Raw genomic sequence first — 18845 nt, 5'->3', positions numbered from 1 at the left:
CATTCACTCTATGTAGTCAATTTTTATTTTATTGTTTTCGTTTTCTACAAAGTTGATGTTGGTCCTGCATAAAATGTTAAAACTACCTGCACTCTCTTGTTAAATATTTTAAACAACCTAAAAATTCAAATTTTACTCGTGAACTCACTCAAATCCGATTAAACAAAGTAATCTGCCTGTAAAATAGTCTTCACTTCAACAACAAACCAATTCAACAACAAACTCAAGAAAATAGTCGTAGTTGTTCAAAAATTTCCATTGCAAAATACGATTTACGTATCCTTGCGAGAGCAATAAAGTCTTCATATTTCTTTCTTCTTTCTTCCTAAATCTCAAAACTTGCTTTTTTGTCCTTTTACACGAATAAAGTATAGGTAAGGTTTTCTAGAGGATATGGAGAAGAATAAAATTCCGAAAGACGAAGAAGTTTCCTTTCTGGTTGTGAAAGAAGGCAAACCCCCAACTTTAAAGTTGGACCAAAAATGCAAATAAATATCTTCCAGGATTACACATTTCATCCTGTGTGACTCCACGTACATAGTATAGGTTTATATATGCTCCTTATGTAGGTACCTAAATATTCAAAGGAAGAAACCCTCCTTTAAACTTTATTATATTTTTGAACTCAAAAACACATTCATCCTGGTGTCATTTAGTACCTTGTATGGGTATGGTAGGGTAGGGTACGAAGAGGTAGTGTCATAATCATATTAAATCTCTTGTGTTTTGAATTCCATCTCAGCAGTAAAGGACTAAGTGCTTCTCTGTGAATTTAATCTTTTTCTTTTTGTAATTTTTCATTAACATAGATCACTTTCTTATGAGAAATGGCATTCGGAGTACGTGAAACTTCTTAACACAATTGAAAAATCACTCAACACTGTAATGAAACAGAAACATCATTCAAAAGAGCTCCAAGACCGTATCCAACAGATGCGTATGACACCAATGGAGATGGAAGTTCATAAGGCTTTGGGTATGTTATGCGTCTCATCCTCAAACTTTTGAACTTTTCTCAAGTGATGTTTTCTTGATGTTGTACGAAGAGTATCATATCATGAAATTTAACTTAAAATGTTGTTTTTTACAGAGCTCTCAAATGATAAATTAATTGCTGTATTCCGGGAATGGTCAAGCCATCAAAGCCCTCCGGACGTTGAGTCCGGTGAAAGGTTACGCCAACTTAAAGATCGTCTTACAATAAATCTCTCTTCGGATAATTACACAACATTGGTGTAAGTTTTGGAAATGTTAACAAAAAAAAAATATCGTATTTCTTGACTTTGACAAATGTTGTTTTTCTTTTGTTTCGTTTCGTTTCCTTAGAGTTGCAGGAAAATCCGAAAACCATCGGATTGATGCTGACTTAGATGAACACGAAACCTATTTGAGTAAATTTAAAAATAAAATTTTTGACAAAATGCGAAATTTAATCGAGGAACACATTTCAAATGATCCCGATGTCATTAAGGGGAGAAAAAAGACTGTACAGGTAAGTTTTCATTGTTTGTGTTTGTTTTGATATTAGGTTAAGGAAGGTGAAACAAAAGTTTGACCTTTTTTCTTCGATGTGTATGCTCAGATACTTTGGGGTGACTTTTTTATTTGAAAATATCAATTTTCAAGAGTTTTCTTTTCCTGTCCACTTAATTCTTATCTCTTATGGTTTAATGGAAAATTTTATTAAAGGATGATTTCACAATCCATTTTTTTGATTTTATTTTGAGTGTTTTTAAATCCTTTGAAGTCTTCTTCATGCAGACAATTCTTAAAATTATGATTTTTAGTCATTTTCCATTTTATGCAGTTGAAACCAAAAAATAACCTTATTTCTGGGTTGATGGAAAACCGGTAACTATGTATGTATAGAAAAGAAGAAGACAATTTTCATTTATACATGTTTTTGCTAATGAGAGTTATTGCAATCGGTCCGATTTGTCAAGTTGATAGTTTTGACAGTTCTTGATGGTGCTTAGAATCTTAGTCCATGTTTTAAGAGATATGTCTGTACTTACTTTTATTCTTCAGTACTTACTTGACACCTTTTTTCCTTGGCTATGACTCAAGAACCAGCAGATCTAACTACGTCAAGTAAATTGAGTCTTACAGTCAGCAAGATATGCACAGAGGTCTTTCAACAATCTCACCGGGTGTTTTTTTTTTATATAGCAATTTAAAAAATAGTGAAATATTAAGTTAACTCACGAATCAACAAAATTTAAAACAAATCAACTAACAAACAGTTTACATTGTGAGCGAATTGAAATGAACTTACAAAATATTTAACTGATAGTTTTCTATAACTAAAAAGAAAAACAAAGAACTGAAACAAAATATTTACCCCTTCAAATATTTTACGAACACAATATCATATTTTCCCCAAAATAATTTTATACAACAAAAGACACGTTTTTGACATAAAGTAAAGTTTAGGGAAAAATCAAATTGCCAATTTTTTGGAAAAATTAAAAACCTACATAAATATTACTTAATACTTAATACTCTTACCACATTACACCTTACATCTGAGAAACAATTCTTTATCTCAGCTATACGCCTTTGGAATACAATTCCGCGAAACTTGAGAGAACTAAGTGACAAGCAACAATTTAGGGACGAGTTAAGACTGTATTTTATTAACCAAAGCAACTAGCTAACTTTCACCCCCAAACCCGCTCCCATTTTCCCTTATCAAGCAACTTCAACTTTAACTTTTGTATGCCTGGAATAACGTAATGTTACTATGATTAATTTGTTTTATGTTTTATTTATTTTTCATTTTTTTTTTATTATTTTGTAAGCATATAATTATTTTTTGTTATATTGTAAAGCTTTATAATTTAAATATTTTTAATTTTCACAAATTTATAAGTGTACTCTTACTGTGAATTGGAATATAATAATAAATAATAATAATAATAATTAATAATAATAATAATTACTGAAAAAAAATAATATTTTTGCTTAAATATTTAATAATTTTTGCTAAGGATACATTAAACAGTATTTTTTTTATATGAAATAGAGTCTTACCAAATATATTTTCTTATTAAGTTAACGTCTTGAATATCTGGAAAGGTAACAGCTTAAACTTTTTGAAGTTCTTATGAAAATAATAATAATCACTAAAATTAGTATATAAACATTTAAGGACATCAATGTTAATTAATAAGTATGGATTGTATGTTAACCTCATTCCATTTAAAAAGGGTGTTCTTCAAACGTATAGAACTTTGAAATGGATTAAAATATAGTTGATTTTTTTAAAGCTCAAACTTTATTGAAAAAAAATAATCTTCTGTCATAAGATTAAATTAGATTCTGATTTTATTTAAACATATATTTTTAACAATAATTTGGTTAATACAACAAATATGATGCATGGCATTACCGTCTGCCTGATTGACAACTAAAAGTATAGTTTTATATAAATTTAAAAAAAAGAAAGTGCAGTTTAAGATTAAAATTTGATGTCTATATTTAAATTCTGTTCTGCAATGTGCATATAACTTTAAACTTTGTGACATGCATTTCCTGTAGAATTTGGAAGAAAGTCACTGCCTAGGATAAGTCTTCTTAATTCTCTCAATATCGCACATCGTCCAACAAAATGAAAAACATCCTCGCGCTCCTTTAAGTTATAAAGGTTGCATTAAATCGTTCAGTCCTCACATTGAGGAATGGAGTTAAAATTAAGAAGTTCTCCTCTAAGCCTGAACATGCACGAAATTTGTTCGATTATATATTTGTCGTGGAAGTAGTTTCTTTTCCAGAGATCGTAGTCTATTCTACTGTAAATCATGCGGTGCAGTAAGCTTTTGGCTTACTGCGTGTATTGTGTTCTTGAGGCTTCATCCAGACGAGCTATAAGGCGATATAAAGTTGGCATCCAATATTCAAGGTTACTATACATCTGCTTCGCTAGTTCTATCCAGTCTTTAAACCATCCACTTCGGGATTGGATTGTTTGAAGAACTGCTTTCTTTGGGATACGATAACTTTGCATACCCAGAGCTTGAAGGATTTAATCGACCTGCAGCTTGATTTTTCTTATAAATAAAGGCAATAAACCCATTTCCAGTATGATCAATGATCATGTAGTTTGGCGTTCTCGAAGGAAGGTGAAAAATCCGTTTTATATAAAATCTGAGCAGTTTTTCAACATGTTCAATTGTTCATATTTCCGTCCTCCTCAAGCTTGCTCCGCATAAAACATAACTGATTCCGATAAAGCTTCGAAGACTCTGCTCTACTCTACTCTACTCTTTCAGCATTATAGTGCCATTGCTGACTTGCTACCGATCTTCCACCTCCATTCTTAAAAACCATCACTTTGGATTTATTTATTCAGCAAGCTTATTTATCATTAGCTGAAGGAACTGCGGAGTATACGCGAGCAGAACAATGTAGTCAGCGGCATTATAATTTAACACTATAATGCAATAAGACTATGCGGCTACAAAACATTTCTTTTAATAAACCAAACATGGCAAGAGCAGTGTAACATGTTGCGCCCGCCGTCTTGTTAAGACCACAGCTCTTGCACATCATGGATGTTCAATTGTTGAAGAACGAAATTTGGTAATCATGGCTCCTATATCATGGTAACCTATTTAAGCGGCATAGTTTTTTAAGAAGTGCGGGCCAATTGAATTGGTGGGCAAAATTGAGTTTTTTTTTTCTATTGTGCGAACGAAACAATACTTTTTCAAAAGATAAGGATGTCCTAAATTTTTTTCTATCATATAAATTTTTTTGTATCATATCTTATTTTAAAAATGCAACTCTTTAGAAATGCTAAAAACAACCACAAACTGGCTTTTTAACATAATTTAAATCTCACAATATCTTTTAACAATTAATTGTATAACAATTTTCAAAAGTACAAATCTTTATTACCTTACTTAGTTTCTGGAAATTCTCATTAGTTACTAGAGTTTATTTTAATCTTTATGAAGTTTCGAGAAAAACTTGAATTTGATATTTTCATAGTTTTTGAAAATTAGTTTTTGAATTCACTTTTTTTGCTAATTAAGAAAATCCAAACTCTTTAAAAATACCTTTTTTAACATTATTTTAATATTTTGTAATATATTTTAAAAACTTGATATAAAAGAATTGTTTAGACAACAGACAACTCTGTTAAAAATCATTTCAGCTTAAATGGTTCAGCGTTTCTTTTGGATTTTTGTAAGACAGGTAAAATCTTACAACTTTTGAAGTTGTTTCGAATATTATATGAAAGAATACTAATATTTCAACTGAATATATTTTGAATTAAGGCCACCGAAATCCTTTGTAAAGGTACAATTTTAATGATAGTTGTCAGTAGAGTTGAGGATTCACATAACTACACAAAAGCAACAGATTTGTATCGGTTAACACAATTCGCTTATGAAAACTAGGATCAACGGCAATCTTGTTTTTGGCACATTCATTGAATCTACGCCTTGTAACCTTATGGCTTCAATACTTGAAATACTTGACAATTGATAAAATAGCAACCAGATAAAATAATATTACCATCTTAAAGTTATATGCTTTAAAAAAAAACACCCATTTATTAGATAAGTTAATCATGTATAAAATAAATGAATCGAAAATGCGAAGAATTCCGTAAAGACTCTTGAAGCTCCTGGATTTTGATTTCATTTCATATACAAATAAGTACCTTACCTTTGTGAAAATAGAAAATCCTTTAAAATAAAAGCATTCTGAAGCTTTTTAGAATTTCTCTTCAATTTAATTGATCTCAAAGTACCCAAAAACATATTAATTAATAATAATCAATTCATCAATTCAAATCATCTATTAAATTTCTCTTGCAACTTTGATAAATGAATAAATTTAACTTTAAACAAATATTGATTGATGTGTCCAATGCACGAACTCAACCATATTATTAATAATATTTACAAACCTTACATGTGCTTCGATTTTCTCCCAAAAACCATAGAATCAATCAATTTTCATTCGACTTCTTTCCAGTTCAAGGGTTAAATGTTGTGTATTTTCCGAGTAAATTTTATGATTGAATATGAAAAGGACTTTGAACTAAGGACTAAGAACTAAAACAGAAACAGAAACAGAAAAAACAAATCAAAGCAAATATTTGAGAACACCTTCTGTATGTCATTCCGGATGTTCGTCGTTCCACTTGAATTTGATTTTATTCAATCCAAACGTAAACACCAAGAATAATGCCTCATGATTCCAAGATAAAAGGGAGTCCTTTTCCTTTAACTACTATATACAAATATTTTACATATCTATACTACAGTTATTTTATTATTGAGAAAATAACTGAATGTATGTAAATATTATGGCAATTCTTGTATTGACAGACATGATTGCCAGTTGAATGTGCCTCTTTCACGAAATCAAACACCCTCCCTAAGGCTCTAACCCCATCAATATTTTATGTTATCCTCGTGTTTTGAGTCCTTTGATTCTAGTACATACGCACAATGGAACTTGGTGGCACAAGAGTAATAACCTTTTACATGCAATGGAAATGTTATAAAGTAAAATGTTTGACAGACGATACCGCATCAGAAGTAGTAGAAAATTACCTGTCTAATGCAAGCAAGTTCGTTATTTCGAGAAGCCTCTCCACTCCATATTGTATACCAAGGGCGTCAGTTATCGATCGCAGTTAAATTCCTAAAGCACACGTATTCATCAGTTCTTAAAAGAGAAAACGTTTGTAATATTCTTTCATTTGATTTATAAGTGTGCTCAAACGACTTATAGGCTACAATGTGGCTTTTTGAGAAAAAAGTTAATTTTTAGTATATTACCAAATTAACTTAAGTTGACATCTTAGAGCTTTGGTTATTTATTTTTTTCTTTTAAAAAAATAATTTTCGAAGTTATTTTTGTGAAATTTGAATTTTTGGAAAAATGGATCAGTCAATTTCAATAATTTCAAACGAAACAGACATTTTACACACTTCCGAATATTTCGCCAGAAAATTTATGTTAAAAATGCCAGGAAATTTGTATTTTTATTTGTTTGCCTTGAAAAAGGACTAAATTTGTATGAAAACTGTAAATACAAAATAAATGCAATGCAAGGTTTCAAAATTGTTATTCGTAGTTATGAAATAAAGTTCATTGAATACAAAAGAAGCAAAAGAAGTCTTTCAAATTTCCATTGTTCGGCACAATTTTGTAATTTTGAACTTTCAAAATTTTAGTCTTTCGAGATTTGGGTTTTCGGGATTTTGGCTTTGCGGGATCTTGAATTTTAAGGATGTTGGATTTAATCCGTCTCCTTTTGACCACTTTCATAAAAACACGAACATACGACCGACTTTCTTTTGGATTTTTTGACACACGGCGTTGGGTTTAAAGTTCATAATGGACCTTTAATCTGTATGAAATTTTGACACAGCGCCTTAAAATTTGGTTAAACTAAATTAAATTTGGGAATTTTACTGATTTTGTTTAAATTCTGTACCCTACTGAAAAATGATGGTATCGACATCAAATAGAATAAAGCTAATGTTCCATGTTGAGCTAATTTGGGAAACATTATTCACGGGTTTAAAAATAAACTTATCAATGAAGACATGATCAAGACTTATTAACTTGACTATTCAGATTCATTTAGGCCAAAATCTGAGTGCTGATTTTCGGAGTGAAAAGGTGATAACAGAAATCTTTGTGTTTTCCAAAAATGGAAAAAGGGAGGGAAACCGCATATGGTTCCGACAAACGTCTATGTGTTCGCATTTATCCGGCAGAGGTCACCGAAAACGTTTTTTTTTTTCTCGACTTTAGACTTTTCCAAAACCACTTGCAATTGTTCTTCTCCGGCTTACCGGCTTAAAGGAATTAAGGTAGAAATTTTATAAATACATTTACGAACAAATAAATCGCACTGAATTGTAGTGCAATCAAAAGCTGGAGCGCACAATAAAAATCCTGAATTTTTTAAACGAACGCTTCTGTTATAACTTTTACTAAGATTACCTGCAACTTAAATAACAACTATGACTTATTTCATAAACATTTAAAATTGCAACATGTGACAATTTGTTTTTGGCAACTTGACAATTGTCAAAACCTGTTAAAGTAATAATATTCCACAGCTATCATCTTTTAGTTTCATACAAAAATTCTCATGAAAATAAGTTGTCAAGTATTTTTCTAAAATTTTCAGGAATTTCCGGCAATTTTTTTCATTTTTTATGAAGTGAAAACAAAATTATAACTCACATATTTGTCAGTATTCAATGTAAAGTATTGACAGAGAAAATACCTTAAATGATAAACTATATATTTTCAAGTGAAAGTGAAATTTATAACGATTCTCAGTTTAGTCTCCATGTAGGGCAATAAGTAGCCGGCGCGCTCGGAGATTAAAAAAAAATAAATAATGAATCATTTCTAGTCATTAAAACAGCACTGGAATATTAAAAACTGGTGCACATTTACAGCATCAAAGAGGAATTACTTTTTGTACCCTGAAACACATTTTTAAGTTAATTACATTGGCCTGGAAGTGGAACTCAATAACATGTTTTTGCCGATGGACAGGTTGTTTCTAAGTCATCAATTCACAGGTGTGTCAGAAAACTTTGCAATTTAATGGTACAACAACTCTTGGGAGAAGAAATTCGCCGGCCAGAAAATAGAATTTTCGTACGACAACGTTTCAGGAGTTTTGCAAATTGTTCATGTGGTGCAGAAATTGTAGATAGTTCTTTAACAAAATTGATGCATCATCTGAAAACGATGCAGTTTTTGTGAATAGAAAAGGAAACCATACAATTAATGCCATATTTGTATGTTTTGTTCTAACATCGAAAAAAGATAAAGTAAGTTTATGAGCTAATAGGAGTCGGCGTGGTTACTTACTTACTTGAAACGTTCGCAACTGAGCTTCTATTTATAGTAGAGCGTTGGTTTATGGCTTGTTCGAAAGCACGTTATCTAAGATTTTCGTTATGACTAGTTCAGTGTCAACAATGCAGGGGACAAAGCAAGATCGTGCGTTTGTGTGAAGACCTACTTTTCTTCCAGCTGTTCGATCATCGCAATTCAGCGTGCTTTCGGAAACCATTTCAATATTGCACCTTCAGGTCGTGTGCCTAATCGAAAAACGATTTTTTTGTGGGTGGACACGTTGAGGAATACCGCTAGTATGCAGAAAAAAGATAGTGGACCTTCCAGAACCGTAATGACGCCAGAAAACATCGAAAGGGTAAGGGCGGCGATTTTGAAATTCCCTAAGCGATCTGCACACAAACATTCGGCTGCTTTAGAGATTTCTAGTCGCACAGTGACGAATTCTTCAAACAACAAACAAAACATGCGATATTGGCACCACACTAACCCGAGAGAACTTCATGGCATTATTGGCCCATGGTTCTTTGAAGAGAACGAAAGAGCTATTACGGTCAATTCCGACGTTATATCAGCATGATTGTGGATATTTGTCTGCCCAAACTTAAAGAAATGAATGTAGGGGAAGTGTGGTTTCAACAAGATGACGCTTCAGTTCACACGGCAAGAAGGCCAATGAATATTCTCCGAACGCCTTATCTCTCTTAGAGGTGATCTTCAGTGGCCAGCACGATCGACAGATTTAGCCCCATGTGATTTTATCGTTGGTATAAAAATAATATTCGTGCTGCTATCGCTGACATAAGCACAGATAAACTGGATTGTACATATTTCTCTTTTTGATGACTTGATATTAAACGAACACAAAATAAAATAAGGTCGAATTAAAAATCAAAATTTGATGAACTTTTCTTTGAGTATAAATTGTACAACAATGAAAGAAAGATCTTCACCAAGAAGTCTCAAGTATTTGATCAATCATTAATCAGTTTTAAATGTGCAATTCTCATAACTGACCAGATATCTTAAACTTCTAAAGAGCATCTTTGTATTTGCTGGTTAACACGTTCAAGCTCAACGTTTACCCCATCAGTAAAAACACTTAAGCATTTACTTTAGAGGTTTTAAAAGAGTCCTTGTATTCTAATACAAAGTTTAGTTGGAAAATGTTAAATTATTTTCAGAAAGTTCCTTGCAACTTTGTTGTCATTTTTGACTTAACATTTTGAACTTAAGAAAGACCTAAGATTAGTAAACTTTATTATTTAATTACTTTCAAAAAGGATTAAATCTTAAACCTGCTAACAAGAGAGAGAAGATTATTTGTATTATTTATGTTTCTTATGACATTTTTTATTTACCAACATACGTATTTTGTTTCTATCTTTTCTATACTTTTTCTTCTACGTAAGTCAAAAACCACAAACATGTGCGCTCTAGAGTGAGCTTCACCATATACGAGTATGAACATCATGAACTTAATGTCAAAACCTTTTAAGGCATTTACTGGTACTTTGGTGGTATAATATGGTTGTAATGACGTCGATTTAAAATTTAAAATGTCACTCTGTAACGTTTGTTAGCTTAATCCTTTGCAAAGAAGTTTTGTGTTGAAAATCCTTTGCACCTGCGGCAGATTAAAACCACAGAATTTTCCAAGAGGTGGCATTCATTTCCATTTACATACATTTATATATGAGTCTAGGTAAAACGTAGGATGTTGATAAAGGAAGGAAAAAGAACACAAAAAAAAGAAAAAATAAATGAAGACAACAAAAATTTTACTCAAAGTATGCGTGATTAAATTTTTAATCCCTTTTTGAGGGTAAGAAAGATGATGGAAAAAGATTTGAGATAAAACTTCCGTAATAAAAACAAAATGCAATTATATTTTGTGGAAATTTTTAAAATTACTTCAGGCTCTCGCTCTCGATGTGCGATGTTTGAATTAGTTTTTTTTAAAAAGCAAGGACGAAAAGTTTTGATTATCAAAGAAAGAGAAAGAGAGAGAGAGACAAACAGATAGATAGAGAAGTAAAGTGAACATCACGTCAGAGGTGTGGAGGAAGCAATTCCTTTGAAGTTGAATGGTTTTTAAATTTTGCTTTCGTTCTTATTTTGTTGAATCATCTTGCAAGAGCACAACATTTTATTCCTGAGTACCTCCATATAAGGACACCATGTAGTTTTGTGTACTTCACTTTCAGGATTTCCAAGGACGGATATAGTTTCTACTGTTAAGACGGCATAGCAGCAAGAACCTGTGGTTGAAAAAGTGCCAAGAGCAAAAGATGTTTTGTACATTAGTTTTTTTTTCATAGAACTTCTGTCTTAATCACCTATTTAAAATTGTTGTTTAATTTCAAGGTGCAGAGTTAAAATTAGTATTCTGAACACACACAAAAAATAAAAGAAGAAACAGTAAATACGATCAAATATAAGCTACAAAATAAAAGTCCTAGTTTTGAGAATAAAGTCTTAAAAAACATTTACTTTTCACCAAAAACTTAAGTTACAAGAAAAATATTCAGAGAACAACTGCATAAGGAAAATATTTATCATTTCAATTTCCGTTTAAATTATTTTTGACTTAAAACTAAAATATTCGTGTTGCATTGTATGGGGTGCTTTTTTTAGATGAATGAGACGTGTTGATGGATTTTGTTTAAGGTTTCACAAGTGGAAGTGTCAAACTATGGTGACATTTCTGTTCATTAGGACTTAACAATTTATCGTCAAACGTTTTATGACAGAACAACGCTTTAAATTTTAAAAATTTACATTTATAAAAAGTAAATGTGCTTGCGAAGCTCATAAAATAATTTAACCAAAGAATTGTGTGAGAAAATGTGGAAATGAGTTATGTGCTAGGCAGTTCGCCGCCAATTCAACTCTGCCAGTGAGTGCTATGACTCCGCCTGTACTTGAGCGAGTTAATGATTCTATGGGGCAAATCTTTTTTTCGCACTCGTACTGTAGCGAGAGTCCTAAAAGATCTTAACATACACAAATCTGCTGTTCCGGATGGTATCCCCGCTATTATTCTGAAGAGGTGTTCTTCATCGCTGGCAAAACCACTGCGTAAGCTTTTTCATCTGTCCTACTCCTCAGGTCTCGTTCCGAGCGGATGGAAAACCGCATTTGTCCAGCCTATTCCCAAAAAAGGCGAATCTTCCTCACCGTCTAATTATCGACCGATTGCACTTACGTCCCTTCTTTCCAAGGTCATGGAAACGGTGATTAATTATCAGCTCAAGAAATATCTTGAAGAACGAAAACTTCTTAATGACCGACAGTATGGCTTTCGTAGCAATAGGTCCACTGGTGATCTCATGGTTCATCTCACCGAACAGTAGAACAAATCTTTACATAGTTTTGGAGAAAGTAAGATTATTGCACTAGATATTTCAAAAGCGTTTGATAGGGTTTGGCATCAGGCTCTCTTATCGAAAATGCGTGCTTTCGGTTTCCATGAATCCCTACTTCATTGGATTAGTAATTACCTTTCGAATCGTTCAATACAAGTTGTATTGGATGGATTCAAGTTTGAAAACCACAAAATAAATGCTGGTGTGCCCCAGGGATCTGTTCTATCTCCAACACTCTTTCTCATTTTTATTAATGATCTCCTGTCTGCAACATCTAATCCAATACATTGTTTCGCTGACGATAGTACTCTTAGCATTTCATATTCGTTTTCAGATTCACACCCCTCTTCTTCGGTTGTGGAACTGCAACGGCAAAATATGATAAGCTCATTAAATTCCGACCTAAACAGCATTGTACAATGGGGAATAAGAAACCGCGTGGAATTTAATGCTTCGAAAACGCAATGCTGTCTTGTATCGTTAAAGCGAAATATACCCCCCCTGCCATTATCCATAAATGGCACTTGCATCTAGGAAACTGAACATCTGGATATTCTTGGTATGTGTATCACCAACCACCTTTTGTGGAAGGATCACATACGCAATGTCGCCAAAAATGCCGCAAGATGTTTGGGTTTTCTAAGGCTATGCAAGAAGTTTTTCTCCCCCTCTGATCTGGCTGTTATTTACAAGTCTTATATACGTCCAAAGCTTGAGTATAACTCCCATATCTGGGCCGGTGCTCCTACAACTTACTTTAGCCTCTTGGACAGTATTGAACGTAGAGCATTTAGATTGATTGGTGATCATAATAAGATCATTTACGTCACTTGAACATCGTCGAAATGTTTCTTGTCTCACCCTGTTTTACCGTTATTTTAATGGTTTATACTCTAGAGAAATAGCCAGTTGCATTCCTCCCCTTAAACAGTTCAACCGTAATACTCGCGCTTCTAGGAATGCTCATCAATATACCCTCGAGCCCATCTTCGGTCGTACTGTCAAGTACAGAGATTCGTTCTTTAGCCGTACTATGCGAATGTGGAATGCCTTGCCACACTCTGTCTTTCCCAGCTATTGCAATATTCAGGAATTCAAAACCAATGTGCACCGACATCTCCTTTCAACCCCTCTCTTCCTTTCCTAGTGCTCACACTGTGTCTACATAATAAGGGTAATATATCCCCTTGAGTGTGCGCTTATTATAAAAAAAAAAAAAAAAATGTGACTAAAATTTAGTTTTAATAAGATTTCTCACCTTATCATACAGCGGGCTTATTTATCAATCAATGGAAAAATTTATTTAGTGACAATTTTTCCAGAAATGGTCTTATTTACTTGATTCCTCGTTTGTTCTATAAAAAGCCTCGCGATTACTTTTTTAGGGATTTGTCAAGTTATTGGTTTAAACCGACAAACAAGGAACTTTTAAGGAATTGGAAGCCAATATTCGAGAGACAATTAAATCCATGCAGTCAGATTTTGTATAAAATAGCAAAGAATTGGACTGATCCTATGTATGGACATATGCTGAATATCGTATTTAAATAAAATGCACGACTGGATAGTACGAACTAGGTCACGTATCCAAAGAGTTATTTTCAAAATATTCCCTGTATTGTACGTATTAAAAATGTACCTGCAAAATTGTTTTCAAAAATTGAATTTTATTTCACAACAAAACCTTAATTTTTCAAAAAAATTATTTGAAAATTCTTAGAGTGGTTTTTTTAATTAATTTTGTATAAATAAAATTTTTCAAATTTAGTTTAAAAATGTTTTTGAATGCAGTTATTTAGAGTTTATTTTTAACTTCAAATTCAAACAAACTTGCTAATATCGAATACTTCTTGATCTACGACCAACTTTCCGCATCCATGATTTAATTTTTGCTACCTTTGATTTTGTGTCTCGAACAGTAGCTACTACTATTGAATATCGAGATTTCAAAAATATTGACTTGGCTCAACTGGAGCACGATTTCAAATTAACTGGCAACAAATATGTTTTATGGCTTCTGCCAATGACCAGGTTTTATTCGTAGAAATTCTATTCGTAGTTTATTTGATAAGCATGTGAAACACAAAACAAAGGTAGTCAAGTTCAAGAAAAATTCGTGCCTTTCTCTTGAAATTAAGGAACTGATGAAGCCAAGACACTAAGCTTACAAACAATGGTCGATTTTCGATTGACTGAGTTTCAAAATACTTTTCTTGACTTTCGAAGCAAAGTACGCATTAAAATAATGGAAGCTAAAATACAGGTTTATTTAAATCGTTTAAGGAAAGTTCTACCTTCTAAAACACTTTGGAAATTATACGAGATCTTGGAGTAGGACCATTGAAAGGAAAATACCCTGAAAACATTAATCCTGATGTTCTTAATGCTGATTTTGCGAAAGTCTGAATGTCTTAATGAAGTAGAAATAGCTAATGATATAGAACCAGTTGATCCGAGTATAAATTGTTTTGAATTTCAAGCAGTTGAAGAACCTGATTTAGTATAAAATATTTTAAAAATTAAATCTAAGGCCATGGGGTTTGATGAAATGCATCCCTCGTTTATTAAAATAATACTCCTCACATACTTCCCACCCTTACGCATATTTTCAATACAATGATTACGACAAGCTCTTTTGCTCATACCTGGAAAGTTGCAAAAGTAATTCCTGTGATCAAGAAATTTCGATTCTTCCATTTATTTCAAAAGTATTAGAAAAAATTTTACATAGCCAGATCTTAAATTTGTTGAAAAATAACAATCTCTTATGTGTTAACCAATCCGGTTTTAGAATAAATCACAGTTGTGTATCTGCTATCATTAAAGTAACTGATGATCTAAGATGTGCTATTGACCATGATCAAGTATGATTTTAAGGTGTACTTGACTTCTCGAAAGCCTTTGATAGGTTAATCACAGTGTTCTTATTTTCAAAATTATCACTTATCATTCAGGGGGCTTATGCTTCAATTCATTGAAAAATTAATTTAGTAACAAATTTTTCTAAGAAGTGGTCATGTTTACTGGACCCCTAGTTTATTCTATAAAAATACTCCGATTCGTATTTTCAAAATGGAAAGGCTGTTCCGGTTCAAAGATTTAGCTTCTGATTTAATGTTTTCCTACCTTTCTGGGAGAAAACAAGATGTTGTTGTAGAAAAACATGCTTCAGGATTGCTTGATCTTTATCCCGGAGTCCCCCAGGGATCAATACTAAGACCATTGCTATTTTGCATGTGTTTTAATGACCTTCCAACTATTCGTCCATTGATTTGTATGCAGATGATGTCCAGATTCACCTAAGTTGTGAATTGGGCATGATTGAAAATGGAGCTTACCTACTCTGTTGCTAATAAGATAACTCATATTTTTGAGTGTATTATAATATATTTTAATTATTTTAAAAAGCCTCGCTAGATAAATTTTACTAATGAAGCATATAGTTTTCATATTCAAAATTATGCTAAAGCAGAGGACAAATTTTAAGTGCTTCTATACCTACTAATCATGTTAGTGGAAAAAATATTTAAGTCTAAAAGCCCTTCAACCACTAATTCCATTTCATTCTAAATTTATTCTCAAAACCTGTTAAAATTTGCTATTAACCAACATCGCCTCTACTCAGCTTTCATATAAGTAAATTTAGGTACCTCCATTAAAATTTTGACCTTCTTCCATATTTTGTAAGAGATTGCATATCCAACCATCATATATCATACGTATCTATAAAACTATGAGTTCATACAAATGTACTTATATGTATGTGCATTATGTAAAATCTATCTGAATAAACTATCCATGCAGACATAGGGAAAGAGAGAGATATAGATTCTCGAAACTTTCCACGAATGTGTGAGTATTGTGCTAAATTCAGTTCACATTAATTAACTAATTGCATTTCCTCTGCACATCCTGTCAACGGGCACAATGGAGATATGGAACACCATAATCCCCTCATGTCTTTCATTGATTCGCTGACGAGCTTGTTCATATATTTTTTTTATTTTACAACTCATATCCTTGATGTAGGATTCCTTCAACCTCGTCACCCTCAACTCTCCGCAATACCCCTCTATTGGCTTTTTTGCTGACCTTTATTTGTGAACGAACTGAGTGTATAAGAAGAGAGATCATAAAAAAATATTCAATTTACTAAAAGTTCACAACGATAAAAAATAAAGTACTTCTCGCTCACTAGGGCGTATACGTAACCAATTTTAACCATACAGAATATAGGTACTCAACTCAACTCAGCTCAGCTCATATATGAATTTACAAGGATGAGGGATAAAGTATATTGAGGATTATTACGGCGAATGCGACATTTTCAAGATGAATAATTGATGTTTATTACAATATCGTTCACACGGAGTACACAAGTACACTACATACATGTGTACTCATATTTCCATCGAAGGACCTCCCCAAAATATCCTAAAACCGGATAAAAATGTTTCCTCAATGAATTGTATCATAGAGACAAACATTTATAGAGTAGTGTGTCCTTGAAGAGTGTTAAGCTCATGTACATATCCTTCGTTCTTCATTCCCTTCGCGTGTGTCTCTCTCATCAGGCTTGAAGGTACTTTAGATTCAAACTGCTGATTTGAATGAGTAATTGAATTTGATTTATTGCTTGCGATTGATGTTCGAAATCGATGGCAATAATTTTTGATAAATGGATTCTAGTTGCTTTTGTGTGTTGTGTTCACAATGGCAAAAGATATATCAACCAGCAGCGTTTTGACACATTTCAAAACACACACACATAAAGGACTCCACTCAACAAATAGGTGAGGGTTTTTGTTGCACGCGGTTTTCAGAATTCTGATGCTTGAATTTGTGTCTACGGATGAATAAATTTGAATATTTTGTGTTTCGTTTTGTTGTTAGGGGTTTTTTATGTGACATATATTTTGAACAATATTTCAACATTTTAGTCATGAATTAAGGTTTTTTATGGTTATTTTAAGGGAAGAAGAGAATCCATCTATTTTGAAAGTTAATTCAAGTTGTTATGTTTCCTTGCAAAATTGTTGAGACTTTTATTTGCTGACATGGTTCTTGCTGTTTACTTTGGAGTAAGAAAAACAAAAACAAAAAAGGAAGGTAGTTAAATAAAAAGCCAAAACAATTTCAAAACTTTATTGCTTCAGCGCGGTGATGAAATGTAAACAGAAGTTGTATTCAGTCGTCATGGATTTCGAATTCTTCTAGTCTCACTTGGATTTCAAATGGCTTTAAGTTCATGCCCTAATAATTCAAGAGATATTTCCATATTATTTTGTATATTAAATGGAAAAGCTCTGGGAAGCAAAGAATATGAGGGATCTCTATATCACTGTTAACTAAAGTCTGATTCCTGGCTTCATATCAAAAGGTTAAGGAACTCATTTAAATGTAAATATTTTTCATGATTTTTTACTATAAGTCCTTGTCATCACCAATACAAGTTTTGTCTATTCATCTTTACCTTAAAACAATTTTTTTAAAGCTCTCACAAATGCAGTGGAGTTTGAAAACATATGTACATTAATTCTGATGGCTAACCGTGTGTTATTATTTATAAGCTTATGATGTTGCACAATGAGATTAAAAAATAGCTTTCACTTAATCGGATTATACTTAATCATACAAATCACTATATGTATATAATTTTTGCTAAAACAATAAATCTAAAATAAACAAAAATTCCATTTAAAATAATTTCTGCAGTGTGAAATTGAAAAAGTTGTTAAAATTAAAGTATTTTTTTTTGTGCAAATTGGATATTTAAATTTTCCTCTCCATCATTTCCGTACCTACTATGCTACTATGTATGTATGTAGATCTAGACATATTTATGGTTTATCTTTGTTGGGAAATAAATTTTCAATTTGTGAATTTATTCAAGCGTATACAAAAATTCATCCAATGAAAATACAAGAAAAAAAAATGTTCTATCTTAATTTAAATTGACTTTAAATTGAAATCTTTATTTAATGTGGGAATGTAGAAAAATTTGAGGTGCACAAGACGACGACGATTATTAAAATTCCTTAAATGTTTAATTTGAAAGGATATAACAAACCAAGGAGGTTCAGAAGAATATTATATATGCCACACATTACATGAGTCACACAAATCTTCTACTCCGCTTTTCTAATCTCTCGTTTCAAATAAAATTAAATTTCATAAGCTTTATCTAGGTATGTCAGTGTTTTAATATGATTCAATGAAATAATGGAGTTTCCGCTGTTAGATTTTTGTTCACAGTAAAATAATTCAAAATCACATAGAACGTGTTTTCAATTAAGGATAATTTAAATAACATTACGTATTCGAAGGACGTTTGATAGAAATTAGAGCAATCTTTCTGTTTGGGAAATAAAACGCTCGACTAGGTCATATTAACTTGCTTCTAAAATTTTGTTAATTGAAACAAAATTTAAAAACAATATTAACGCAACATTTTAAAGAACCTGGTTTTAAAGACTCCACCAACTACGTGGTTAGAATAGAAACTTTGTAAACATTGTTTATTAAATACTCATTCTCTTTTATTTACTTCTCATTGATTTTTATTGTCATGGTATCAATTTGTCAATCTGAAACTTTTGATATTTATCGATTTGTAATGTTCCT

General features: G+C 32.0%; 1 protein-coding gene across 6 annotated transcripts in view; it reads left to right on the top strand.

Annotated features, from left to right (window-relative positions):
* Positions 1 to 18845, top strand: part of LOC129949920 (protein qui-1) — a 169069-nt gene that overhangs the window by 91916 nt on the left and 58308 nt on the right. For all 6 annotated transcript variants that reach the window (XM_056061646.1, XM_056061645.1, XM_056061642.1 and 3 more), the window contains exons 7-9: positions 810 to 976; positions 1091 to 1235; positions 1327 to 1492. In XM_056061646.1, the coding sequence (XP_055917621.1) occupies positions 810 to 976; positions 1091 to 1235; positions 1327 to 1492 (478 nt within the window). The remainder of the gene's footprint in view (positions 1 to 809; positions 977 to 1090; positions 1236 to 1326; positions 1493 to 18845) is intronic.

This window comes from Eupeodes corollae, chromosome 3 (genome assembly GCF_945859685.1).
Source record: "Eupeodes corollae chromosome 3, idEupCoro1.1, whole genome shotgun sequence".
NCBI lineage: Eukaryota > Metazoa > Arthropoda > Insecta > Diptera > Syrphidae > Eupeodes > Eupeodes corollae.
Note: the sequence above shows the minus strand (reverse complement) of the source record. Positions and strands in the feature narration are given on the sequence as shown.